The following is a 23,909-nucleotide window of genomic DNA, read 5'->3' on the forward strand; positions in this document are numbered from 1 at the left end:
TTCTGAGACTGAGAAACAAGAATAAAACTGTTAGAGACATCAGCCAATCCTTAGGCTTACCAAAATCAACTGTTTGGAACATCATTAAGAAGAAAGAGAGCGCTGGTGAGCTTACTAACTGCAAAGGGACTGGCAGGCCAAGGAAGACCTCCACAGCTGATGTCAGAAGAATTCTCTCAAAAATAAAGAAAAATCCCCAAACACTCGTCAGACAGATCAGAAACACTCTTCAGGAGTCAGGTGTGGATTTGTCAATGACTACTGTCTGCAGAACACTTCATGAACAGAAATACAGAGGCTACACTGCGAGATGCAAACCACTGGTTAGCCGGAAAAAATAGGATGGCCAGGTTACAGTTTGCCAAGAAATACTTAAAAAAGCAACCACAGTTCTGGAAAAGGGTCTTGTGGACAGATGAGATGAAGATTAACTTCTAGAGCAAAGTACAGAGGATGGAAGGAACTGCTCAAGATACAAAGCATACCTCTTCATCTATGAAACACGGTGATGGGGGTGTTATGGCCTGGGCATGTATGGCTGCTGAAGGTACTGGCTCACTTATCTTCATTGATGATACAACTGCTGATGGTAGTAGCATGCTGAATTCTGAAGTGTTTAGACACATCCTATCTGCTTAAATTCAAACAAATGTCTTAAAACTCATTGGCCGGCGGTTCATTCTGCAGCAAGACAATGATCCCCAACATACTGCTAAAGCAACAAAGGAGTTTTTTCAAAGCTAAAGAATGGTCAATTCTTGAGTGGCCAAGTCAATCACCTGATGTGAACCCAATTGAGCATGCCTTTTATATGCTGAAGAGAAAACTGAAGGGTACTAACCCCCAAAACAAGCATAAGCCAAATATGGCTGCAATACAGGCCTGGCAGAGCATCATCAGAGAAGTCACCCAGCAACTGGTGATGTCCATGAATCGCAGACTTCAAGCAGTCATTGCATGCGAAGGATATGCAACAAAATACTAAACATGACTACTTTCATTTACATTACATTGTTGCATCCCAAACATTATGGTGTCCCATGAAATGGGGGGACTATGTATAAACACTGCTGTAATTTCTACATGGTGAAACCAAAATGTATAAAAATGGCCTTTATTAAATTCTGACAATGTGCACTTTAACCACATGTAATTTTTTTCTGTTTCAAATCTCAAATTGTGGAGTACAACGACAAATAAATAAATGATGGGTCTTTGTCCCAAACATTATGGAGGGCACTGTATAAGTATAGTCACAAAGATAGATCCATGTTATGGGATGGTAGAGCGCCAGAGTTGGTGCAGCTGCTGCCTCACAGATATATTGACCGGAGTTCAATCCTGACACCCATTGATATTCATGTAGAGTTTACACATCCGTTGTGGGATGAAGTTGTTCCTGTGTTGTACTGTTCTATTTCCCCTGTGACTGCGTAGGTTTCCAGTTTTCTCCTATCGCCCAAAGACGTTGGAGTTAGAGAGTAAATCGACGGCTCTGAAATGACCCTAGTGTGTAGATTGTGGTAAAACCTGGGAAAGTTGATGGATGGAGGGACGGGAGTGGGTTAATGATTGGGAAAATTAGCAGAGAAATGGGATTGCTCTGTGAACTATCATAGTCTCACAAAATGAATTAGCCTCCTTCTAAGTCTACGTAAAATTACAAACAGATAAAGCACTCGCCGTCTTTGGCAGCATTTCCCTTGGACCTCAATGGGCGCAGTTAAAGGATTTCCCCCTTTATGGTGACCCCTTTCTGGACTTCCCTAACATCGGGAACAATCTTCCTGCATCTAGCCTGTCCAACCCCTTAAGAATTTTGTAAGTTTCTATAAGATCCCCTCTCAATCTTCTAAATTCTAGAGAGGAGTCTATCCAGTCTTTCTTCATAAGACAGTCCTGACATCCCAGGAATAATGAAAGAGAATTGTCCTTGCCAATTTGATTTCCAGGTGTTTCCACCCTGTACAACTGCTGCTCTGATGCTTTTGGGAAAGCTAAAACCAACTTTACTGGCAAATTCTTACTCGGTGGCAGCAATCAAAATTCTCTTGCTGTGCCTAATGAAGAGAAGTCATTTGATTTCCTTTCCACCCTGCTCTGATGCTGGGAAAAACACTGGCAAATTCTTAGGTAATCAAAACGCAATAGAAGATAAGTCATGAAAGGTCATTACAAATTAGAAAAGGATACGGATAAAATCTGGTATTCCAGTATCCAAACAGTCTCTGATCTCCTCAAATTCCGACTTCAGTCCTGGTTGTTGGAAAAGATCGCCCTACAATGATAGCATTTGACATGTCAACAAAGGCACTCCCCATTTATATGGGAAAACAAGCTGAGAAATGAACATGAATCAAGACGGATAGTTTGGAATTGTTACTACAACGAGACCTGGAGTGCAGCATTGCGATGTAGGTAGTTGACCATTGTCCAGATTTCTTTTGGAATGTCAAGTTGCACTTCATTTGACAAGCAGTCACCATATTTGTTTTCCTTGGCCTTTCGTTCCTACAGGTTAAACAAATTGCATTGTAATTCCAGTAATGATGAAATAAAGTGCACCATTCATGTCAAAATAAACTACAGTGTACCCCCAAGCTATGGCATGAATAATGTATTTTATATAACACAAACTCTTTTCTCTCCATTGAATCCCATCTTATAAGTGTACATGAGTTCCAAGCGGAAGTGTTTCAACAGTCATGCCCAACGATCTCCAGGCAAAGGAATTCTGACTATGTTGTAGGCAGAAGAGAAAGAATTGTTCTTTTAATTAACTATAAATACATGTAACTTTGTTTCCAATTTGTGGCTACAGCATAGAAACAGGCCCTTCGGCCCACCAGGTCCACACCGAAAATCAATCACCCGTTTACATTAGTTCTGTTATCCCACTTTCTCATCCACTCCCTACACACTAAAGTCAATTTAGAGAGGCCAATTAATCTACAAACCTGCACGCCTTTGGGATGAAACAAGTGCAATCCTGGGAGAACCCATGTGGTCACGGAGAATGTGCAAACTCTACACAAACAGCACCCGAGGTCAGGATCGAACCTGGCGCTGTGAGGCAGCAGCTCTACCAACAACTGTTGTTTGATACAATAGCATTGTATAAGTATCAAGAGAAGAGATTGCCTTGCCAGTTTATAAACCAAATATTTTCAGTAATCCCTCGCTGTAAACAACTGTGTAATTGTTGGACAAGTACCGGTTATCACCATTTGCTAACCTAATTTGCTAACCTAATGCTATCACTATTTGGGTTGCAGAAATTTTCCCCTTGCTGAATTTGTAAATCACAACCCAAAAATCCATGATACGGCATAAAATTCCCTCTTAGGAATTTATATGGGGGGGAATCCCAGGAACACAAACTCCTGTATTATGCAGGGAGGGGTCCCTTGTATTAATGAAAAGATTGCTTGTCAGTTTCCAAAGCATATCCCTCAAGTGGCCTCCTGCTGTGAATCAGCAGCCTGTAATCATTGTCATTGATAAACTAATTTGGGTCCCTTGAATATATTTTGTGTTGATTTAAAGAGGCAGAGGTGAAGCTAGCGTAGATCAGCCGCAAACACACTGAAGAGTACCTATTACGTTGTGTTGTGTTCTGAATATTATACAAACAATATCACTCTCTGTGTATGATGATGGGGTGTTAGTGATAGCAAAATTTTGATTTCCACATTTACCTACTAGAGACAGTACTGTCAATTTCTGCAAGGGAATAGTCCATACATTGTTCTCAGTTTTGTGTAACTCTAGATAATAATATAACAAGTTATTGGACATCAAAATCCAAGCCTTTCTGTAGATAAGATCATTTTAAGGAATGGACACATTACAGGTTTTGTTTCATAATGCAAGAAATTTACACCTGTACCATCGGAATTGATGGTAAAATTGTGGTGCACAATACTAGGCATCGATCGACAGTTTATAGGCAAAGCGGTTTACTTGAGTGCTCTGTGTTTTGTCATTGAAGATGCTTTTGTAAATGTTCTTTCAATGTTAACAATGGTAGATTGTGAAGTTTCCTTGACCCTGAGAGCTGTGCAAAATAAACAATGCATGCGAGTAAACGCATTAAAAGTCAAGTTCCCAACACCTTCAGGCACTTGTGTAGGGAGGAACTGCAGATGCTGGTTTAAACTGAAGACAGACACAAAAAGCTGGAGTAACTCTGCAGGTAAGGCAGCGTTGCAGGAGGAAAACAAAAACATAGGTGACGTTTCGAGAAGGGTCTCGACCCAAAACGTCAACTATTCCTTTTCTCCAGAGATGCTGCCTGACCCGCTGAGTTACTCCAGCTTTTTGTGTCCTCCTTCAAACACTTGTAGACTTCAAAACAAATATTAGTATAGGAAATGAACCAGACTCAACCAATTCATATTCAAATTAATGAATAAATGTTTACAAAGCAAGAGATAATTTTAGGATCATCTTTCATTTAATGATGTAGAATCACCCAAAGCCCAAGTGTGAAGTTACCTGCAACGTAAACCGATAGCAAGTACTCCTGATTACATCTGTGCTGGAGCACGTGCACTAATCTCTTAACTCTATATCCTCTAATATACTTTGCAATTAGATTCCCAATTCCCTTATAAAGGTCCCATGAATTGACCAAATCTACTCAAGATGAAGCAGTTTAGTTATTTGGAAAGGTTTTGATCCAAAATTGCACATCTTGACAGCTATTTTTAAGGCCCATCAAACATCGATACACTTTATAAAGTACTTTATTGAGTGTAAGTGCTTTGGGAATTGCTGGAGTCATGAAAGGAGCTAATCAAAGTCAATGTCCAATAGTCACCTTGTTTGTAGCAACAGAGCAGAATGGAGGTGGGGGTGAGCTTTGTAAAGTTCTCATAGGTGCAAGCGCAGGAACTGATCACCAAAAGCTTTTCAGAAAACAGTCTCCTTTACAAAATCACAGCAGCCCAGAAGTTGCAGTTAATTCTGGGATCGATTGGCCTCATCGCTGTACTTCTGACATGATTCTCAGAAATATGTCGCAAGATTTGGGAAGTGAAAGCCTGTTGATACTTGCAGCTGTAGTTCACTGCGATGGCCACGTTTGGGATGTGCAGAGTGAACCGGCGAGCCCAGGGGGTTAGGCATGCAGTTTTAGAGGGTTCTTGGGATAATTTATACGGTCCGGTCTCAAGACTATAGAGCTTCGACCTGCATTAACATCAACCTCTGCCGTCAAAATAAACATCTGAAAATAAATTGCTCTTCTGTTTTCAAATCTTTCTATTTTCTTTGAAATAATTAAATTTCAATTCTCTGATTCTACACTTTCTTATGATCTTGTGGATCAGTTATGCAGAATTTACATGTTTCTTGAATTTATGTAAGTTCCATTATAGAATACCAGCTCTCGTGACAAATTTTAAGCATAAAGGATACAGATCCAGTATTTTCATAACCAATAAACCAAGATCAAATGTGACTGTATCACTTACGCAATTTTATCCAATGTGCTAATTAATTTCAAAGAACATAACATTGAGAAGCCTGTAAAAGCTACAGCAAGCAAGAATGTCATTGTTTTGTTCCCAGAACACATGACAACTGAACACTCTTCACATTGGAAAATAAAATAGCATTCAAGAATTGAAGACCAGACAGACGTTAGAGTAGGTTATATGGCCCCTCAGCTTGCTTTAACAAGAGCAATTGTATTCTGATTCATTAGTGTTTCCTTAATATTGCACAGAAGTGTTAGGCAAGTTTATGTGATCACAAAGTGCTGGAGCAACTCAGCAGGTCAGGCAGCATCCCTGGAGCATTTTTGGTGACGTTTTGGTTCGGGACCCTTCTTCAGACTCAACGTGAGCAGATCCTGGAGTGATATTACTCTGTATCGCAGCGGCACAGTGGCACAGGTGGTGTAGCTGCTGCCTCACAGCACCAAAGACCCAGTTCGAGCCTAAGCTCACATGCTGTCTGTGTGGAGTCTGCATGTTCTTCCTATGACCTGGTGGGTTTCCTACGGGTGTTACGATTTTCTCCCATATCCCAAAGACGCATGGTTTTGTAGGTTAACTGATCAATGTGCAGAGGATGGATGAGAACGAGGGATAAAATAACTAGCATGAACGGGTGATTGATGGTCAGTGTGGACTCTGTGGGCCGAAGGGCCTGTTTCCATGGTGTATCGCTAAAGTAAGTAAGTAAGTTTTATTTATATAGCACGTTTTACATCAACTCACGTTGAAACCAAAGTGTTTTACATAAAATAAATAATACGTTTCTGTATATCTATAGAAAAAGATTTAAAAAAGAGGTCAAGACTAATGTTAAAAGTGGAATGGAAGGACAAACGTATAACATTTTACATGCAATTTCTGAATGTTTTCTGAATTTCTGAATTATCAGCTGTTCCGCACATTTCCAGTTGCAGCAATTTGAGATTATTTTAGACGAATCTACTCACCAACTCTTGTATCCTTTTGGGTGGGACGTCGCGAATTGGTTCCCTCAGGCAGCAAAGCGTGTGCAGTGAAGATCCAAAGCAACTTGGGAGGTAATTCCCCGAAATCGCCAGAAAATAATCTTTTCCACGTATTAGATGCAAGACTAAAATATCTTCAATCTGGTCCGTTCCCATATTTAATGAAAGAGCAGTGGTTTTATTCACATACACTTCCAACTCGATTTCTATCCTATCTCCTAAAGAGAAAACAAACTCATGTTTGTTCATACACACCACCGAACAAGCAATCTGATCAATGCAAAGGTTATTTTCAGAGTCTTAAAACAGGCACGCACTTTTTTGTTTATCTCCAGACCTTCTGTAGGTGCACATGTCAACATTCTCCTGTGATTCAGGGTCAGTAAATGAAAACCACAATGTTTCTATTTGAACCAGGCACATGGTTTTCATGTATAATTAGCGTAGAGTATGGGAAAAAAAACTAAGTGCAGGAGGGTAGACGCTAAAAGCTGGAGTTACTCGGGACCGACCCTCGGCACAGCCGATCTAGACTGGGCTCGGCCCTCAGCTGCCACAAACAATGGACATTGGTCAAGCGCGGAGGGCTGTCGATGACCGAGGATGGCTGTCGGTGAGTGAGGAGGGCCAGTGAGCTGTCTCCCGTGTGAGTGCTGGCAGTCAGTCGAGGACAGGCCGCGCATGTCAATGATGAACGTGCCGCTGAGAACAAAGGGGAACCTGCTGTGGGGAAGGGGCGTTGAGAACAAAGGAGAACTGTAAAACAAAGAATTTCACTGTACCAAGTACATGTGACAATGAAGTATCAATCAATCAATCAAAACTCAGGTTGGGCAGCATCTGTGAAGGGAATAGAAAGGTGATGTTTTAGGTCCGGATTCTTCATTTCGTCAGTGTGAGGAAGGGACCCAACCTGTCTATTCCCTCCACTGATGCTGCCTGACCTGCTGAGTTACTCCAGCACTTGTTTGTTTTGTTCAAGATTCCAGCATGTGCAGTTAATTGTGTGTCAATTTCACTGCTCCACTGTGGAATGTGAAAATATCCTTGTGAAAATAGATTAATTTAAAACATTAACCCTGAAGCAGATTTGGTATTTGGCCAACGTTAAACAAATTTGTCTGTCTCTAATTAGTGACAATGTTATGTGTTTGTACAGATCATTGCTTCCAGCCAAGTACAAGTGTGTACTTGGCTGGAAGCAATGCCCCTGATATTACATGTTAGGCTACTTTTATTCCTTTTCACAAATAAAATTAATCTGGGGATGGTAAGTTTACTTTGTGTGGATCTGTGAAATATACCAGTGTCTGGGCGATGTACTGCCTTAACACAGCTAAATTACTAAACCCAGGCTCTCTAGATTTTTGAATAGAGAGGGATAGAACTCTGTGAATGTATGGCCCAATCACATCTCAACCCTGGTAATGTCAGTGGTTTAGCTGCCAATGTAACCTCACTTAAACCATTATCTTCAAATTGTGTAAAGTTATGTTACAGTAGTACAAGACATTGGTCAGGTTACACTTGGAGTACTCAGTTTTGGTTATTCTTCCATAGGAAGGATGTAATTAAGCTCGAAAGAGCGCAGAGCAGATTTACGAGGATTTTGCCAGGACATGAGGGCCTGAGCTACGGAGAGAGGTTGTGGCAGGCTTGGAATTTATTCTTTGGAGGGCAGGAGGCGGAGGGGTGACCTTATAGAGGTGTATAAGATCATGAGAGGAATTGATAGGGTGAATCCAGGGTATTTTACCCAGATCAGGGGAATCAAGAACCTGAGTACATATGTTTAAGGGGTGAGGGGAAAGATTTAATTGGAACCCAAGGGGCAGCTTTTTCACACAGTGGATGGTGGGTATATGGAACGAGTTGCCGGAGGAGGTGGTTGAGGCCGGTTATGTAACAAGATTTAAAAGACAATCTCAACAGGTACATGAATAGGAAAGGTTTAGAGTATGGGCCAAACACAGGCAGATGGGATTAGGGTAGATGGAGCATCTTGGTTGGCATGGGCAAGTTGGTCTGAAGGGTCTGTTTCCGTGCTGTATGACTCTATGACAATGAGTAAAGTAAGTATCTAAATCCAGCTTTCATAACGTACGGTATCATCATCAAAACGATGGTCAAATAATTTAATTTTTATTTCGTGATTCAGGAAATATTAATGTAATTATATAAAATAAAAAGGAGGAATATTCTATATTGTACTGAGAATGGAGGATATTTTTATACTTGAGGAATCCAGGGTTATCAAGTTGCACAAAGTGCTTGAGAAACTCAGTGGGTCAGACAACATCTGTGGGGGGAATGGATAGATGATGTTTCAGGTAGCGACACTTCTTAGGATGTTGGGTCTGAAGTAGAGTCCCGAACCGAAACACCGCCTCTCTTTTTCCTCCACAGTTGCTGCCTGACCCGTTGAGATCCTCAAGCACTGAAGTTCCTTGTGTCATCATCAAGTTATTCCAGTGCAGGTTAGTTTAGTTTAGTGATAATTCATCATACAGCATGGAAACAGGCCTTTCGGCTCACCAAGTCCATGCCGACCATATCTCACTAATTCTATTATCCCACTTTCGCATCCTACACACTAGGGGCAATTTATAGAAGCCAATCAGCTGTATAAACCTGCACATCTTTGGAATGTAGGGAAGAAACTGGAGCACCCAGATGAAACCCATATGGTCACAGGGAGAACGTGCAAACTCCGCACAGGCAGCATCCGTAATCAAGATCGAATGGGGTCCCCCTGAGCTCAGACGAACTTCATGATATTTCCATTTCCATTACCACCCCGTACCACTGATTCCAAATGTGAATTAAAGTTTAGTATCCACTCTATCTTCAGACACCAAGGACATGTTGGGAACTGCGGTGGATTCACTTTGTGTTGGGTCCCTAAACATGAGCACTTTCATCATGGATGGTACCTCACACCTTGAATACACAACTTTTAAATTTTGATCATTTAATTTTGATTAAGGAATTACATAAAATCAATCCTGTAACAGAATGCAATGTTAAAAAGAGACACATTTATACTTAGGAACAAAATAAAACATACCTTCAATTAAAATCCCCTTGTTAGGTGTGGCACTAAACCATGGCTTGCAGTAAGAAGGCTCATTCAGTTTGGTGATGAATTCAAACTGACAGGGCACAAGCCCAGTGTTGGCAATGATAAGCGTTTGAACATGGAGCTGCATGAACTTTACATTCTCAAAATAAAACTGGAAAAAAACGTGTCAATAAAAGAACAGTCTTGCAAAATAACTCACCAAAACAATACAACTGTCCTAAAGGGTTAAATTGACATGTTAACAACTCATGATTGATGGACCTATCAGTGCAAGAGATATGCACACTCATGACTGCTTGGAACAGTAACCAAATGGCAATTGTAGGATCATAAACCAAGACTGATGTTTTTCTGTCCTCTTCGTCAGGAATCTGACATCAGCAGAAGTACTTTGAATGGTTCACTGGTTGAGTGCAGCTGAGTTCATACACACTAGGTATTTAAACAAGTGCTGTTGTCCTCATGGTTACAGTGTAATGGGCAATTGCTAACATCGAGATGGGGCCGGGTGGGGTGGAGGAGGAGGGCTGGATATAGGATTAATGATTTGAAGGTTTTGTAAACAATTCCCTACTAATGCTGTAAAAATTATATAGAGCATGGTCGAGAATCCTACAGAAGACTTGTGCATGAGCCTGTGCAGCAATTAAAACTAGTCTTCCATATTCAGAAGTTTTATTATGCACTTCATGGACCAATTAATGTAGGGTCATTTCAAATACTCTCTTAAGATTTCACACCACAGTTTGATTGTTACATCGCTGTCTCTGGGGAAAATAAATGAGAGGATGCAGATGTAATTGCCAATACATTTGTCAAGAGGTATTACCCAAACTTCCGGAACATCTGGAGATTCAAAGTAGAATTTGCAATAAAAACTATGGAAGCATTATGAAACATCATCTGATTATATACTGGGCACAAAGTGACAAATTAACACACAGCAGTCTCCAGTTTACTTTAATTGAATGGGTGATAAGTAATGTTTAATTTTTACTGCAGCATCTAAATGAAAAGTACCTGTATAATTGGACATTCATTCTAAGTCATGGATCAACAATTTAAATTTTACTTTTGGCTTTACATTGACTAGAGAGTGTTACAGCAACCTGGTAGAATACTGTTTGGGTATAATTAAAGATCAGTAGGTGGTCAGAATGCATATTTCTCCAAGAAATCAATAGTATCACCTAACGAGAGAACCGTTAATGAAGTGAAGTGGTTGTAGCAACATATCATTCAAACTGAACTGAGCTAACAATAACACAAAACTGAAAGCTGCAGACCCAAATACCAACAGAGTATCTTACCTCGATCTTGGACAGTGACACTGAAGGAATAGAATCATTCTCCATTCTATCTAATGTACGAACAATATTTTCATAGGTCTTCTTGTACAAATCTTGATTGATCACCTTTATCTGTAAAAATATGGACTGTACTTAAGAACTTATCGGCACCAACTTTCCCTTTAAACAGCCAACATTTTTTTTATCTCAGGAGGAAATAACAGATTTAGATTTGGCAATTGAAAAGCATAAGATATTTCTGAAAATACACCTGTGGATAGAAAAACAATGCTCATTGTGAAAGATGATCCTTCTGAAATGGTGGTTTCACAAGGAGGGGGTTAGGCTTGGTGCATGTGCATGTGCATATGGAGGGGGTTTTAAACAACTTAAAATCAGCTCCAGCCATCTGCACCGACAGACACTGCTGGATCATTGGCAGCAATCGATCTATGCAAAAATCCTGACTTCAAGAGGCTCCTCACCAATAATATATTCAAATAAGGCTCCAGTGCAACTGGGATACTGATGTACCCAGAGCTCAGCAACAAAATGCTGGGCAGTACTCTTTGTAGGCCAAGTAGAATAGGAGTTGCATTTCCAACCATTGAGATTACATCTATCAAGTCCTACTCTCCTTGATGCAAAACACGAATGTCCCTAGATCACAGTCTGACCTGTAGCTTCTTAAAGATTTTTTCTGCTTATTCATGACAAAGTAATAATCCAAACCACAAATATGTAAGGAAAAAGTTACACACTACAGAAAGGGCTCGTATTAGAGCTCTGAGATGCTCACGGTTTTGGATTCTTAATGCATGGTGTTCTGTAAACTAGATACTAGTAATTAGGAGACCTAATATAATGTTGGCATTTATTGCTGTGGGAAATTAATATAAAATGAGGGAGGGTTTATGCTGTTATCTCGTAAAGCGGTGAGACCTCATCTGGAATATTCTACACAATATTGGTCTCTGCTTAATAAAGAGCTTAAGTGCAGTGGAAGCATTTTGGCAAAGATTCATCCCACTGGTACCTGGACCAGACTGACTGCCTCTCGATAGAATGGATGAACTGGTTCGGTTTGCAGGTAAAGGAGCTTGAAAGACCGAGGCAGGGCTTGTTTTTAAGATGCAGTATCCTGAGGGGGCAAGATAGATGCAAAGAAGATGGGAGAAACTAGAACTTGGGATCACTGATAAATAAAAGGTTGCTATTTAGGACACAGATACAGTCAATTTGTTTTCTCAAAGATCGTGAGACTTTGGAACTTCCTCAAAGAGAGGTTGAAGCAAAGTACTTCAGTATTTTTAAGGCAATGGGTCAATAGGTTTTTAATATGAAAGGTGAAGGATTACTATGGATATTCTGGAATGTGACTTGAGGCCACATTCAGATTAGCCATTAACATATTTAAATGGTGGGGCTTGAAAAGTCAGCAAGCCTATTTCTGCCCATAATTCTTATGGTCATATGGTTCATGAATGAGTTTAAACTCGCTCAATGAAAAAAAAAAAAAAAATGATTCAATTTATTGTCATTGTCAGTGTACAGTACAGAGACAACGAAATGCATTTTTTTTAGCATCTCCCTTGAAAGGGAGACACAGGGCGTCGCGGTGTGCCCGCGCCTGCCGCCGTATCATTCCATTACAGGCAAAGGTGGGTGAAGTGTCTTGCCCAAGGACACAACGACAGTATGCACTCCAAGTGGGATTTGAACCGGCTACCTTCCGGTCGCCAGCCGAACTCTTAGCCCATTGTGCCATATGGTTCATGAATGAGTTTAAACTCGCTCAATAAATATATCTGTGCATATTGTAATGGGAAAGAGTGGTGGATCCCGAGAACGAGCCGTCCGGAGAAGTGATGGAAGCAGATAAGAAAGTGATGTTTACGCAGGAGGTCAGGCTGTATTTTTTGTTTCATTTAACATCAAATATAATGCAGCATCAAATGTCACTGTGTCTAGCTTTATTCAATTAGATTTGAACTGTCAGGTCCCACCATCTTACCCTAGATGGTTGTACCATTCTCATCAGTGTCAATGGCTACAAGACCATTTATCCTTGTTAAATTCCGGCTGCTTTGAGTGTTTGCTTGATCCACAAGGGTGGCGCCACGATGGCAGTCTCGCCAACAGTCTGTCTTCGTCTCTTCTTGTTATTTTTAGTGTGTATTAAAAGCATGTGTTAATGTTCTCTGGTTTGTTTTATGTGGGGGGTGGTTGGCGAGAACTTTTTCAACCTCTTACTTTGCCGTAGATGCAATTGTTTTCCGGATCGTATCTCCGGTCACTCTGCGGCCTAACATCATGGAGCTGGAGGCCTTGCTCGGGACTGACTTTGAGCCCCACCGCGGGGCGTGGACTTAACATCGGAACCGATCCCTTGCATAGGATCAACACTCCAACCGCGGCCTGCGGATTTCACCATTCGGGAACTCGCAGTCTCAGGTAGAGACCGATGTCGGGAGCTGCCAACGACGCAGAGGTTTCGACCAGCCCCGACCCGGGATCCGATCGCCCGGCGGAGGGGAGCTGAAAATTCCCCCCCCCCCCCCCCCCAGGAGCTTTATCGCCCCGACATGAGGGCCCAAACGGCGCCAGCTAGGGGAGCCAAGATCGCCCCGTCAATGGAAGGCTCGAGGCCCCTGACCGCGGGAGAACAAAGAAGGGAAGAGATTGAACTTTTTTTCGCCTTCCATCACAGTGAGGAATGTGGAGGAATCACTGTGGTGGATGTTCATGTTAAAATGTATTTTGTGTGTTTTCTTGCTTTTTATTGGTATGACTGCATGACAAATCAAATTCCTCGTATGTTGCAAAACATACTTCGCAAATAAAGTATGATTATGATGATTATGATTATGATCAAGATAAACTATTTGCCAAATGGTCTGATTTTACAATACATCATGGTTTTATGAAATGTTCTAGCTAAACATGGTGTGTTTGCCGACAATTCCTTTTTACTACAAAGGATCAAGACAATGGGTAAAATATGGTGAATATGAAAAGATGATTACGTACCCCAACTTGAAACAGCGCGCTGACAGGTTTATGGTCGCTAATTCTCAAAGCCATGTGACTGCGATAATCCAACTGTTTGACGTGATTGCCCTTCCAAAGGATTCGATCACACCACGCAGGGACTCGGCACTTCTCACTGAGAAATAAAAAACACTTCTTCAAAAACGTTCATGAACGCTGCTAACCTTACGGTAAAAGAAAGAATCATAGTATTCTCCAGGCATCAAGTCTGGAGAATGTGAATAAGTGAAGGGCCTCAACCCGAAACGTCACCCATTATTTCTCTCAATAGACGTTGCCTGTCCCACTGAGTTACGCCAGCATTTTGTGTCTCTCTTTGGTTTAAACCAGCATCTGCAGTTCCTTCCTACACATGGATAGATGACGTTTCGGCTTTATTAATACAGATTGTGGTGGGGGTGAGAAATCTGGAAGAAAGGTGGGGGGTCGGACAAAGTCTGACAAGTGATAGGTGGATACAGTTGAGGTTTTATTTTTGAATGGCAGATGGTTGGACAAAGGCCAGAGATGAAAAGCCAAAAAGGGTGATAAGATAACAATAGAACAGGCATAAATTGTGAAGCCAGAGGAAGGAATATAGATGGAAGGGGAAGTAGAAAGGGAGAAATGAGCACGCATTCAGGTGGGGCCCAGAGAAGAGGGGACAAAAGAGGATGGGGAGGGGGGGGCGGGGCTTATAGTAGTTGTTTCATACACACTTCTGCATACATTTCACTATCCAAGTCAAGTAAAAGTTGCATCAGGAAATAAAATGATATTCCTTTGGATCTCAGCCAAATTTGCAACTCAAAAACAAGACAGATTATTCTGTCCTAATCACCGGCATAAAGTTATATTCACTATCAAGTCTACCCAGAGTGTTCTCTGTACATTTGTTTGTCTCTGTTTAACTATCCACTTGTCTCACTCCCTCCCATCTCCCCTCCCCTTTCTTTAATCTATTCCGCACAGTTTAACCTTGCATCTGCTGTCACCCCTGGCCTCCCCTCTCTGGTTGATATCTGTTATGATGTTTCATCTGTAGAGTATCACAAGATGTGCAAATACACAGTTTAATTGACACTGCCGGATGCAATCAATCAGGATTCTCTCGTGGAACTGTACCCTATTAAAAGTCAACGCATTTTGAGGGGAAAAAACTTTGACCTTTAAAATATTAATGAACAATAGCTGCTTCCAAGCTGTTACCCCTTAATGCACGAGGTCAATGTGATTAACTACTTTCTTTGCTGCAACAACATTTTAGTGTAGAAGGTATGAGAGGAAACCCGTTTGAAAGAAAGCAACATGAACAATATTGTCCAGTCATATAAGCTTCTTCATCAGCAAATCCTTTGTTTTAAGTAAATTCATCAACTATTTGAGGTATCATCCAGAAACTAACGAAGGAGACAATAAGTACTGTGCCAGAAATGCTAGTTAATGGATGTGTATTTAGAAGCAGTGGTATACAAAACTGGCACACCAAATGCTGAGTGTGATGCCTCCCAACAAATACCACACAATGAGATAACACAAGACAGAGATGGCAAGTTAAGCAGTTCAATCACCAGTTTCACATTTCAAATTAAACCGTGCATAAAATAATAAATAAAACTGCTGAAGGTGCTAGATATTCAAGGAAGCTTTTTGGTGGAGAAGGGGCACAATAGAAGCAAATCTTTATGGCAGATTAAAATAAAGATAGGAAAATAAAAGAGGAAAGAATTATGCCATGAATTCCTCAAATGAGACTTCAGAAATTGCATGCAAGCCATTACAAGAACACTGGAACCACGTAGATGAGCCTGTTCCTTACATGCAGCCACACTGAGTAGCACAGTGTAGCAGCTGGTGGAGCTGCTGTCTCACAGCATCATTGATCTGGGATCGATCCTGATCTCCAGTGATGTCTATGTGGAGTTTGTACATTCTCCCTGTGACCATGAGTTTCCTCTGGGTGCTCTTGTGTTCCCTACATTCTTATCTATATCTCTGATAGAGATGACAAACAGCAATTGGCCCAGCACCCAACCCTGAGGCACACCACTAGTCACAGGTCTCCAGTCTGAAAAACACTCTGCTTCCTTCCTTGAAGCCAATTCTCTATCTATTCAGCTATCTTATAGAGTCATAGAGTAAATACAGTGTGGAAACAGGCCCTTCGGCCCAACTCGCCCACACCGGCCAACAATGTCCCCTCTGCCCTAGTCCCACTTGCCAGCGCTTAGTCCATAAGCCTCCAAACCTGTCCTATCCATGTACCTGTCCAACTGTTTCTTAAACGATGGGATAGTCCCAGCCTCAACTATCTCCTCTGGCAGCTTGTTCCATACACCCACCACCCTTTGTGTGAAAAAGTCACCCTTCGGATTCCTATTACATTTTTTCCCCTTCACCTTGAACCTATGTCCTCGTCCTCGATTCCCCTACTCTGGGTAAAAGACTCTACCGGATCTATTCCTCTCATGATTTTGTATCGCTCCTTGGATCCCATGCCATCTAACCTTCCAGAACAACTTACCATGCAGAACCTTGTTGAATGCTTTGCTGAAATACATATATACATCTACAACTCTACCATCATCAACCTTTTTGGTCACATCAACAAAAAACTCACAGATTTGAGAGACACAACCTCCCTCGTACAAAACCATGCTGACTATCCCGAATCAACCCTTGTCCATCTAAATGCATGTACATCTTATTGCTCAGAATACTCTCCAGCAACTTTCCGACCACAGATGTTAGGTTCACCAGCCTCTTTTGATAATTATATTAGAAGGCAATGCACAGATTTAAAGGTCTTGCTTATTCGAGACCAGATGACAGAATCTGGTAATCCACTCTGAGGAAATGGTTGCTATGTAAATTAGAATTAACTTAAGAAATATGTAGGTAGACGTACAAGTTATTGTGGAATTATCCAAACCAAAGCTAGAAATGTTGGATGCCCAATGCAAGTGAAATTGGGGCAAAAAGGAAAGTTTCACCAATGTTGTTAGTTGTTACAAACATCATTAATGGCAATATGCAACTGAGAAACGAATATCCTGTGTACGGGAAAGATGGCAAGTAGAAACAAAATCCTATTCTACTAACAGTGCATATTAAAAAGGTCGTCAAAAGTTTGCGGATTAGAATAAGGGTCAAAGGCAGAGTCAGTTCCAAAGAACTGGGTGAACACAATGTGCCTGATGTGAAGCAACAGATTCTGAGAAAAGTACACACCCTGTAGATGTCTCTTGGCCAACGCGCTGGTATAGTTCAAGTGCAAGTTCGCGTTTACTGTCACTTAACCAATTAAGGTACAGTGAAATTTGAGTTACCATACAGCCGTACTAAGTGAAAAGAGCACAACACACACATAAAAGTAAATTTAACATAAACATCCACCACAGTGGAATCAACATTCCTCACTGTGATGGAAGTCATCTTCCTCCTTTCTTCACCCGTAGTCGGGGCCTATGAACCCTCCGCAGTTTGCCGCTACAGACGGTCCGATGTTCAGGCCCTCTCGTTGGGATGATCGAAACTCCGACGTCGGGACGGATCGGAACACTCCGCGGCAAGGAGTTCCCGAGTCGGCCGCCTTTTAATGGAGACCGCCGGCTTCATGGTGTTAAAGTCCACAGGCCCAGCGTTCGGAGCACTTCTTCTGGCATTCCTCGGCAAAGGATTGCAGCTCCGCAATGTTAATGTCCGTGCTGTGCCTGCGGCTTGAAGCTCCTTTTAGGCTGGTTTGCAGGAAAGGCCACACCAATGCAGTTGTTGGGCCGTGGGGGGGGGGGGGTGTTCAGTGCGGGAAATGAGACACTGAGAAAGTCGCATCTCCGTCGAGGTAAGTGACTGAAAAAAAGTTTCCCCCTATTCCCCCCCCCCCCCCACATAAACGAACCTAGAAACATGGAAACACACATTTAAAACATAAAAACAGAGAATGGACATGTCAGACTGCTGGCGAGGCAGCCATTGCTGGCGCCACCCGGTGGTAAAAGGGCAACCAGTGACATTTCAACATCATTTCGAAACAACATACCATGGCTTCCTGCAGCCTTCAAGGCAAGATTATGGAATTAAATCTCTCCTTAAAATCGTATTGTTGAGACTAAAGTGTCGTCCAATTGATGCCAACCAAGACCACAGCGAATCTAAACGCTCACATCAGATGTGATATGAATTATTGCATCAGAACAGAAAGATACTGCTGCTTTTCTTGGAAATAATACACCAAGCAAATGGGACTGATAAGGGTACAACATGTATGAAAAGATCACACTGATTCAATGCAAACAATCATTGTACCACAAAGATAAACATGCAAAGTTTTGACTTCAATGCAGGTAAACCAGAAGGTGAATACAACCTCCCAATTCCCACTCTGACGATGCCACCGTATATTAATGTTATGTGGACAAGCTTGATTGTAACCCTATCAGATATAAACTCCCTTCTCCGTCCCCTCCACCTTATCTTCTCACTTTCCCAGTTCTGATGAAGTGTCATGGGGTGAAATGTGACAGTTTCTCCCTTCACTGATGTTGCTTGCCTGCTGAAAGTACTGGCATTGTGATTTTGTTTAAGATTTCCTGCATCTGCGGGTTTTTTTCTTCTTCAGTTACATGCTGTGAACTTTGGACTGAAGAAGTTTCACCAGTGTACATTAGGAGAAGAGTGCACATGGACAATGATCACAGGCGACTTGAGTAAAGCTCCTCCACAGAGCACCAAAGAGGTAGCAGAGAATGCTGACGTGGGCATAAGTATTCAAGAGGGAGATTCAACATGAATGCAGCGGACATGCTCATCTAAACCAATCCCAAGGATTTAAAAAAAATGTTGAGTTGAGTTTAGTTTATTGTCACATGTACCAAGGTGCAGCGAAAAGCTTTTGCTGCGTACTAACCAGTCAGTGGAAAGACAAGGCATGATTACAATCGAGCCATCCACAGAGTACAGATACACGATAAAGGGAATATCATGAATAACATTTAGTACATGATAAAACCAGTAAAGTCCGATCAAAGATAGTCCGAGGGTCTCCAATGAGGTAGATAGTAGTTTAGGACTGCTCTCTCGTTGTAGTAGGATGGTTCATACATTGATCTTAAGACAACGTACATGGTGAGATGTATCCCAATCTCTCAGGCTTCAAGAAGGCTACAAGGCAAGATGAAATGAAAATGTGTCTGCAGCAAATGATTCAGAAAGGATGGGAATGCAGACAGCATGAAGTTGAATTGAATCTCAGACCACACTTCCAAATGTGTGAAATCAACTGGATATGCAAGCTGATCTGAGCTTCAGAGGAAATAATGACTGTTCCCAAGCCAAAAAAGGAAGAAACTGATAATGTATACCCAGAAGTCATAAAGGTGTAGCACAGGAACAGATGCTAAGGGCCACCATATCTGTACCGATCATGGTGCCAATCGGAACTACCGACATGTACTTTGTAGGCGGTTAAATCCACAAACCACAGCTTTCTGACATGTTGTATTCTTCTATATTTTCCTCCAGCGTTGTTGATCCAAATATTCTTCCAAGTAAATGTCTCCCAATTTCAAAGCTGTGTACTTGTTTAGAAGTTAAGACTTCTTTGAAGCCTGGGACTTTAGGTTTTTTTTTCTATTCACCTCTGAAAAGGAAAAATTATTTTAAGTATGGTCAGAACTGATCTGACCATCAGTTCCAATGCAACCGGGATTAGAGGTATGAGCTACAAGGAGGGGTTGGACAAAGGCAAATGAGATTAGATTATCCTGACATTATGTTTGGCACAGACACTGTGGGCCACTGTGGGCCAAAGACACTGTGTCCTGTGCTGTACTATTCTTTGTTATTATATTTTTACTATCCACAGAATAATGAAAATAAACTGTCAAAGATGGCTAAACCATCACTGTCAGAGCTCACTCGTGTCTCCTTCTTTGTCCCACAGATTTGCCTTCCCACCAAATGCAACAAGGACATATTTCCCCTGGTCCTCACCTGTCACCCCACCAGCCACCGCATCCACCACATCATCCTCCGAGATTTCTGTCACTTCCCACCACATCTACCCATCCCCACCCCTTTCCACCGGGACCACTCCCTCTGCAACTTCTCAGTTCACCCATCCCTTCCCACCCAAGCCATCCCCTCCCTGGGTATGTTCCCCTGCAACCGGAGGAGATGTAACACCTGTGCGTATACCTCCTCCCTCACGTCCATCCAGGTAGCCCAGCAGGGCCTTCCAGATGAGACAGGTTCACATGCATCTCCTCTAATCTCATCTACAGGCATCAGTGTTCCCGATGTGACCTCCTGGGCAACCATTTCCCCGAACATTTCCGCCAAGGCCTACTGAATCTCCCGGTTAATTCCCCTTCCCATTCCCATAGTGACATTTATTTCCTGGACCTCCTCTATTGCCAGAGTGAGGCCACACGCAAAGTGGAGGACCAGCATCTCATATTCTGCTTAGGTAGCTTACAACTCAACGGTATGAACAATGAATTTTACAATATTTATGTAATCTCTAACAATACCCCTCACCCCATTCTTCCCCCACAACCCATATCTTCCCGAAGCAGTCTCCTCTATGCCTGACCTGGACGTACATCCATTCCATACCCCTGCATCCCTCAACCTACATTCCTTCCTCTGGCTTCATAATTCACAACTGTTTTTGTCTCACACCTTCTGTAGTTTATCACTGTCCAACCATCTGCCTATGAACCACCCCCCCCCCCCCCCCCCCCCCACTGACCTATGTTCACCTATTACCTGCAAGGCTTTGTCCTGTCCCTGACAACTTTCTTCCTTCTTCTACAATCAGTCTGAAGAACCAAAGCATCACGTATCCATGTTCTCTAGGGATGCTGCCTAACCCATGATGTTACTCCAGCATTGTGTGTCTTTTTTTGTTGCTATAAGAATATTACCCCTTAAGTACTGTATAATGTAATTAAATGCATTTTGACTTGCAAGTGATTAAAGAATCAATGTATTTGGAAGAAAGCCACTGTAAATATTCAATTTCATTTTTAGTATTGCAGAGAAATTAATCAGAATTATACAGTGAGAGACACTGAAGGGAAAATTATGCACTTTTCTGGCGCTATTTTTAGTTAGACTCTGATTAGAATGGACTTCAATTTAAAGATAGCAGATTCAGGATTTTGACGGTCCAATGAGCACTCAAGGCATCTATTACCTTGTGTCCCAGTTATCTGTGCCAATGTCATATTTGTAGGTAGGTTGAAAGTTGAGCGCTCCTTCTTCGAATCCACGGAATATCATCATACTCTTCTTGTGCTTGCTTAGCTGTGCAACAACAGAGTATCTTACAATTTTTGTCTTAACTTGCAGTCCTTTTATCATTTAAGGATGTGAGTTTAAAAAAAATTAATATTCATAAATGAACCAGTTAAATATAGCAAAGCATGGACACAAAATGCTGAAGTGACTCAGTGGGTCAGGCAGCATCTCGGAAGAAAAGGAATAGGTGACTTTTCAGGATGAGACCCTTTTTCATACATGAAGTCTCGACCCAAAATGTTATCTATTCCTTTTCTCTGGAGATGCTGCCTGACCCACTGAATTACTCCAACATTTTGTGTCTATTTTGGGTGTAAACCAGCATCTGCAGTTCCTTCCTACACAGATAAATATAGCATCTCAAATAAGATGTTTCTACTTTGTATATGGAGCGTCATGTAGGCTAAAATAGAAATACTTAAAATTTTCCACATTTCCATCATGTAACTTTAAATAAATTGTGAAATAAGGAAAAATGTGTGGAATAAATATGAAATATATATAAATTATAAGCGTAGATTGTAGAATCCTCTGCCAAGCATTCAGGTTAAACTTCCTGAGTCAATACTCTGTCACGCCTCGGATATTTTGGAATCATTTTAGGCCATAATTAAAAATTTGCATCATAGACTATTATATTTTGACATTAAAAATATGTGCATCTTTTGAAGATAATGTTTCTCTTCCTCTAATGAAATATTCTGTATTCATTTTCCCTCATACCCAAAGGGAATCCAGCAAACATTAGAACTAACCATTCCACAAATAACTTGATTGCCAAAGAGGGACACAATGGCGCAGCTGGTAGAGCTGCCGTCTCACAGTGGCAGGGACCTGTGTTCGATCTTGACCCTGGGTGCTCTCTGTGTGGAGTTTGCATGTTCTTGTTTCCTCCGGCTGCTCCGGTTTCCTCCCACATCCCAAAGACGTGCGTGTTTGTAGGTTAATGTAAATTCCAACTAGTCTGCAGGAAGTGGATGTGCAAGTGGGATAACATTGAACTGGTGTGAATGTGTGATCGATGGTCGGCATGGACTTGGTGGGCTGAAGGGCCTGTTTCCACAGTGCATCTTTCAATCAGTTAATAGCAGGTGGTATAGTGGTCGAAATAAAAATACTGATATTGTAAATCTCTTGTTCTTCTTGGTCTGTACCAGTCTGTAGACTGAGCCCTTCATTTATCCTGTTTGCTTCACTTTAATTTTAATAATTGTTCATTATTTTGGAAATTTTGTACAAATGTTTCACTATCAAAAGCTTCCTTTAAAAATAATTCCACCTCGTTTGGTTGATCAACTAAGTAATCTGTGGAGATTAACTTTTCCCTTGATGCCTCCGTAGCCCGATAAATATTAACAGTCACTTAACGTAAACCTTACCTGATCATACTTGATGAGGTTTTGGTAATCCTTCGCTGCTATTAACTTCTTAATTGTTTCTGCTTCGGGGTGACATATCCTGTAGTTCAGATCTCCAACCCATAGTACAATGCTTTATATTGCAAAACAAAGTTGCAAACAATGAATGAATAAATAGAAACATATCCCAGATACTCATTTTTTTGCCCACAAAACATCAAGCTGTGGTCTGGTGCTGTATATATATGTAGATATATGTATATGCCCATATCTATAGCCTTAATCAAATGATCCTCATTCATATAGAATAAATCTTCAAGTATGAGACATTTATGTCACAGCACAACTCAACAGTGGAAAACTGACGATATCATCCTCTAATACTGCTGTACATACACTCCAACAACAGTCACTGAAGTATGATAACCAAAAAAATATCTCATGATACTAAAGGTTTCAAAATGTCACTGTTAAATGTTTTCAAGTTAGGTAAAGCTCCCTACATTTGGCTTCACTTCAAACATTGGAAAACACTCTGGAGTTAATGCAGAGATTGTCAGTAATACAATAATATCCTTTTCTGTTTCTTCATGATTTCAAGTGTACTGTTTAGGAAATACATGCATTTAAGGGACATAGAGCTCATAGTCATGCTATCAATGAATTCAGTTGATGGTCCTAACATTATCTTTCCTTTTGGTCTATTGCCGTACATGGACAGGTTTCAAGAAAGATGAAAATACACATGACAAAACCTACAAGGCTCTTTCTGTTCTTCACGAAGATATGGGACTGGTCTCACATTGTGATTCCCAGTCAGGTTTGGATAAGGGAAGAAAGCATTTAGATCTGTGTCCATGGACACAGACTCCATCCAACCTTTCCACATTAACCCTATCAACATTTACCTTGATTTATTTCTCCCTCCTGTTTTGCAGCTGCCATTAAACGTTGTTCACTTGCACTTGATTAGATCCATTCCAGGTATGATAGTGTTTGAAATTCTAACCACTTTGAATATATATAGCAACAAATATCCTCATTCTAATTTCTTTGGAATCAGAGAACTCAAAAATACTGGAGATGCAAAATAAAATTCAGAAAATGCTGGAAACAGCGTGCTCGGGCAGCACCCAATAGAAGAGAAACAGGAAATATTTCAGGTCACAATCCATCGTCAGTTTTGAAACATTATCTGCATTTCCATTTTTAATTTCATCCTCTCTTTTCCTGGAGTTTTGAAATATGAGAAGTCCTGTTACAGTCATCATGATGAACCTCTGGGTTCTAGCCCAAGATCTAACTCAACCACCTTGCTGTTACTCGTACTTGTGCCTGAGCAAAAGCTGAAGCGGTGGAGATAACATAGGAGAGGGTAT

General features: G+C 41.3%; 1 protein-coding gene across 5 annotated transcripts in view; it reads right to left on the minus strand.

Moving 5' to 3' along the window:
• Positions 1-23,909, minus strand: part of inpp5b (inositol polyphosphate-5-phosphatase B) — a 135,423-nt gene that overhangs the window by 10,056 nt on the left and 101,458 nt on the right. For all 5 annotated transcript variants that reach the window (XM_055656076.1, XM_055656072.1, XM_055656073.1 and 2 more), the window contains 8 exons: positions 22,552-22,663; positions 21,069-21,178; positions 13,871-14,006; positions 10,862-10,972; positions 9,537-9,702; positions 6,452-6,687; positions 2,395-2,511; positions 2,194-2,278 (listed from right to left, as the gene is read on the minus strand). In XM_055656076.1, coding sequence (XP_055512051.1) covers positions 2,194-2,278; positions 2,395-2,511; positions 6,452-6,687; positions 9,537-9,702; positions 10,862-10,972; positions 13,871-14,006; positions 21,069-21,178; positions 22,552-22,663 — 1,073 coding nt within the window. The remainder of the gene's footprint in view (positions 1-2,193; positions 2,279-2,394; positions 2,512-6,451; positions 6,688-9,536; positions 9,703-10,861; positions 10,973-13,870; positions 14,007-21,068; positions 21,179-22,551; positions 22,664-23,909) is intronic.

Source organism: Leucoraja erinacea, chromosome 26 (assembly GCF_028641065.1).
Source record: "Leucoraja erinacea ecotype New England chromosome 26, Leri_hhj_1, whole genome shotgun sequence".
NCBI lineage: Eukaryota > Metazoa > Chordata > Chondrichthyes > Rajiformes > Rajidae > Leucoraja > Leucoraja erinaceus.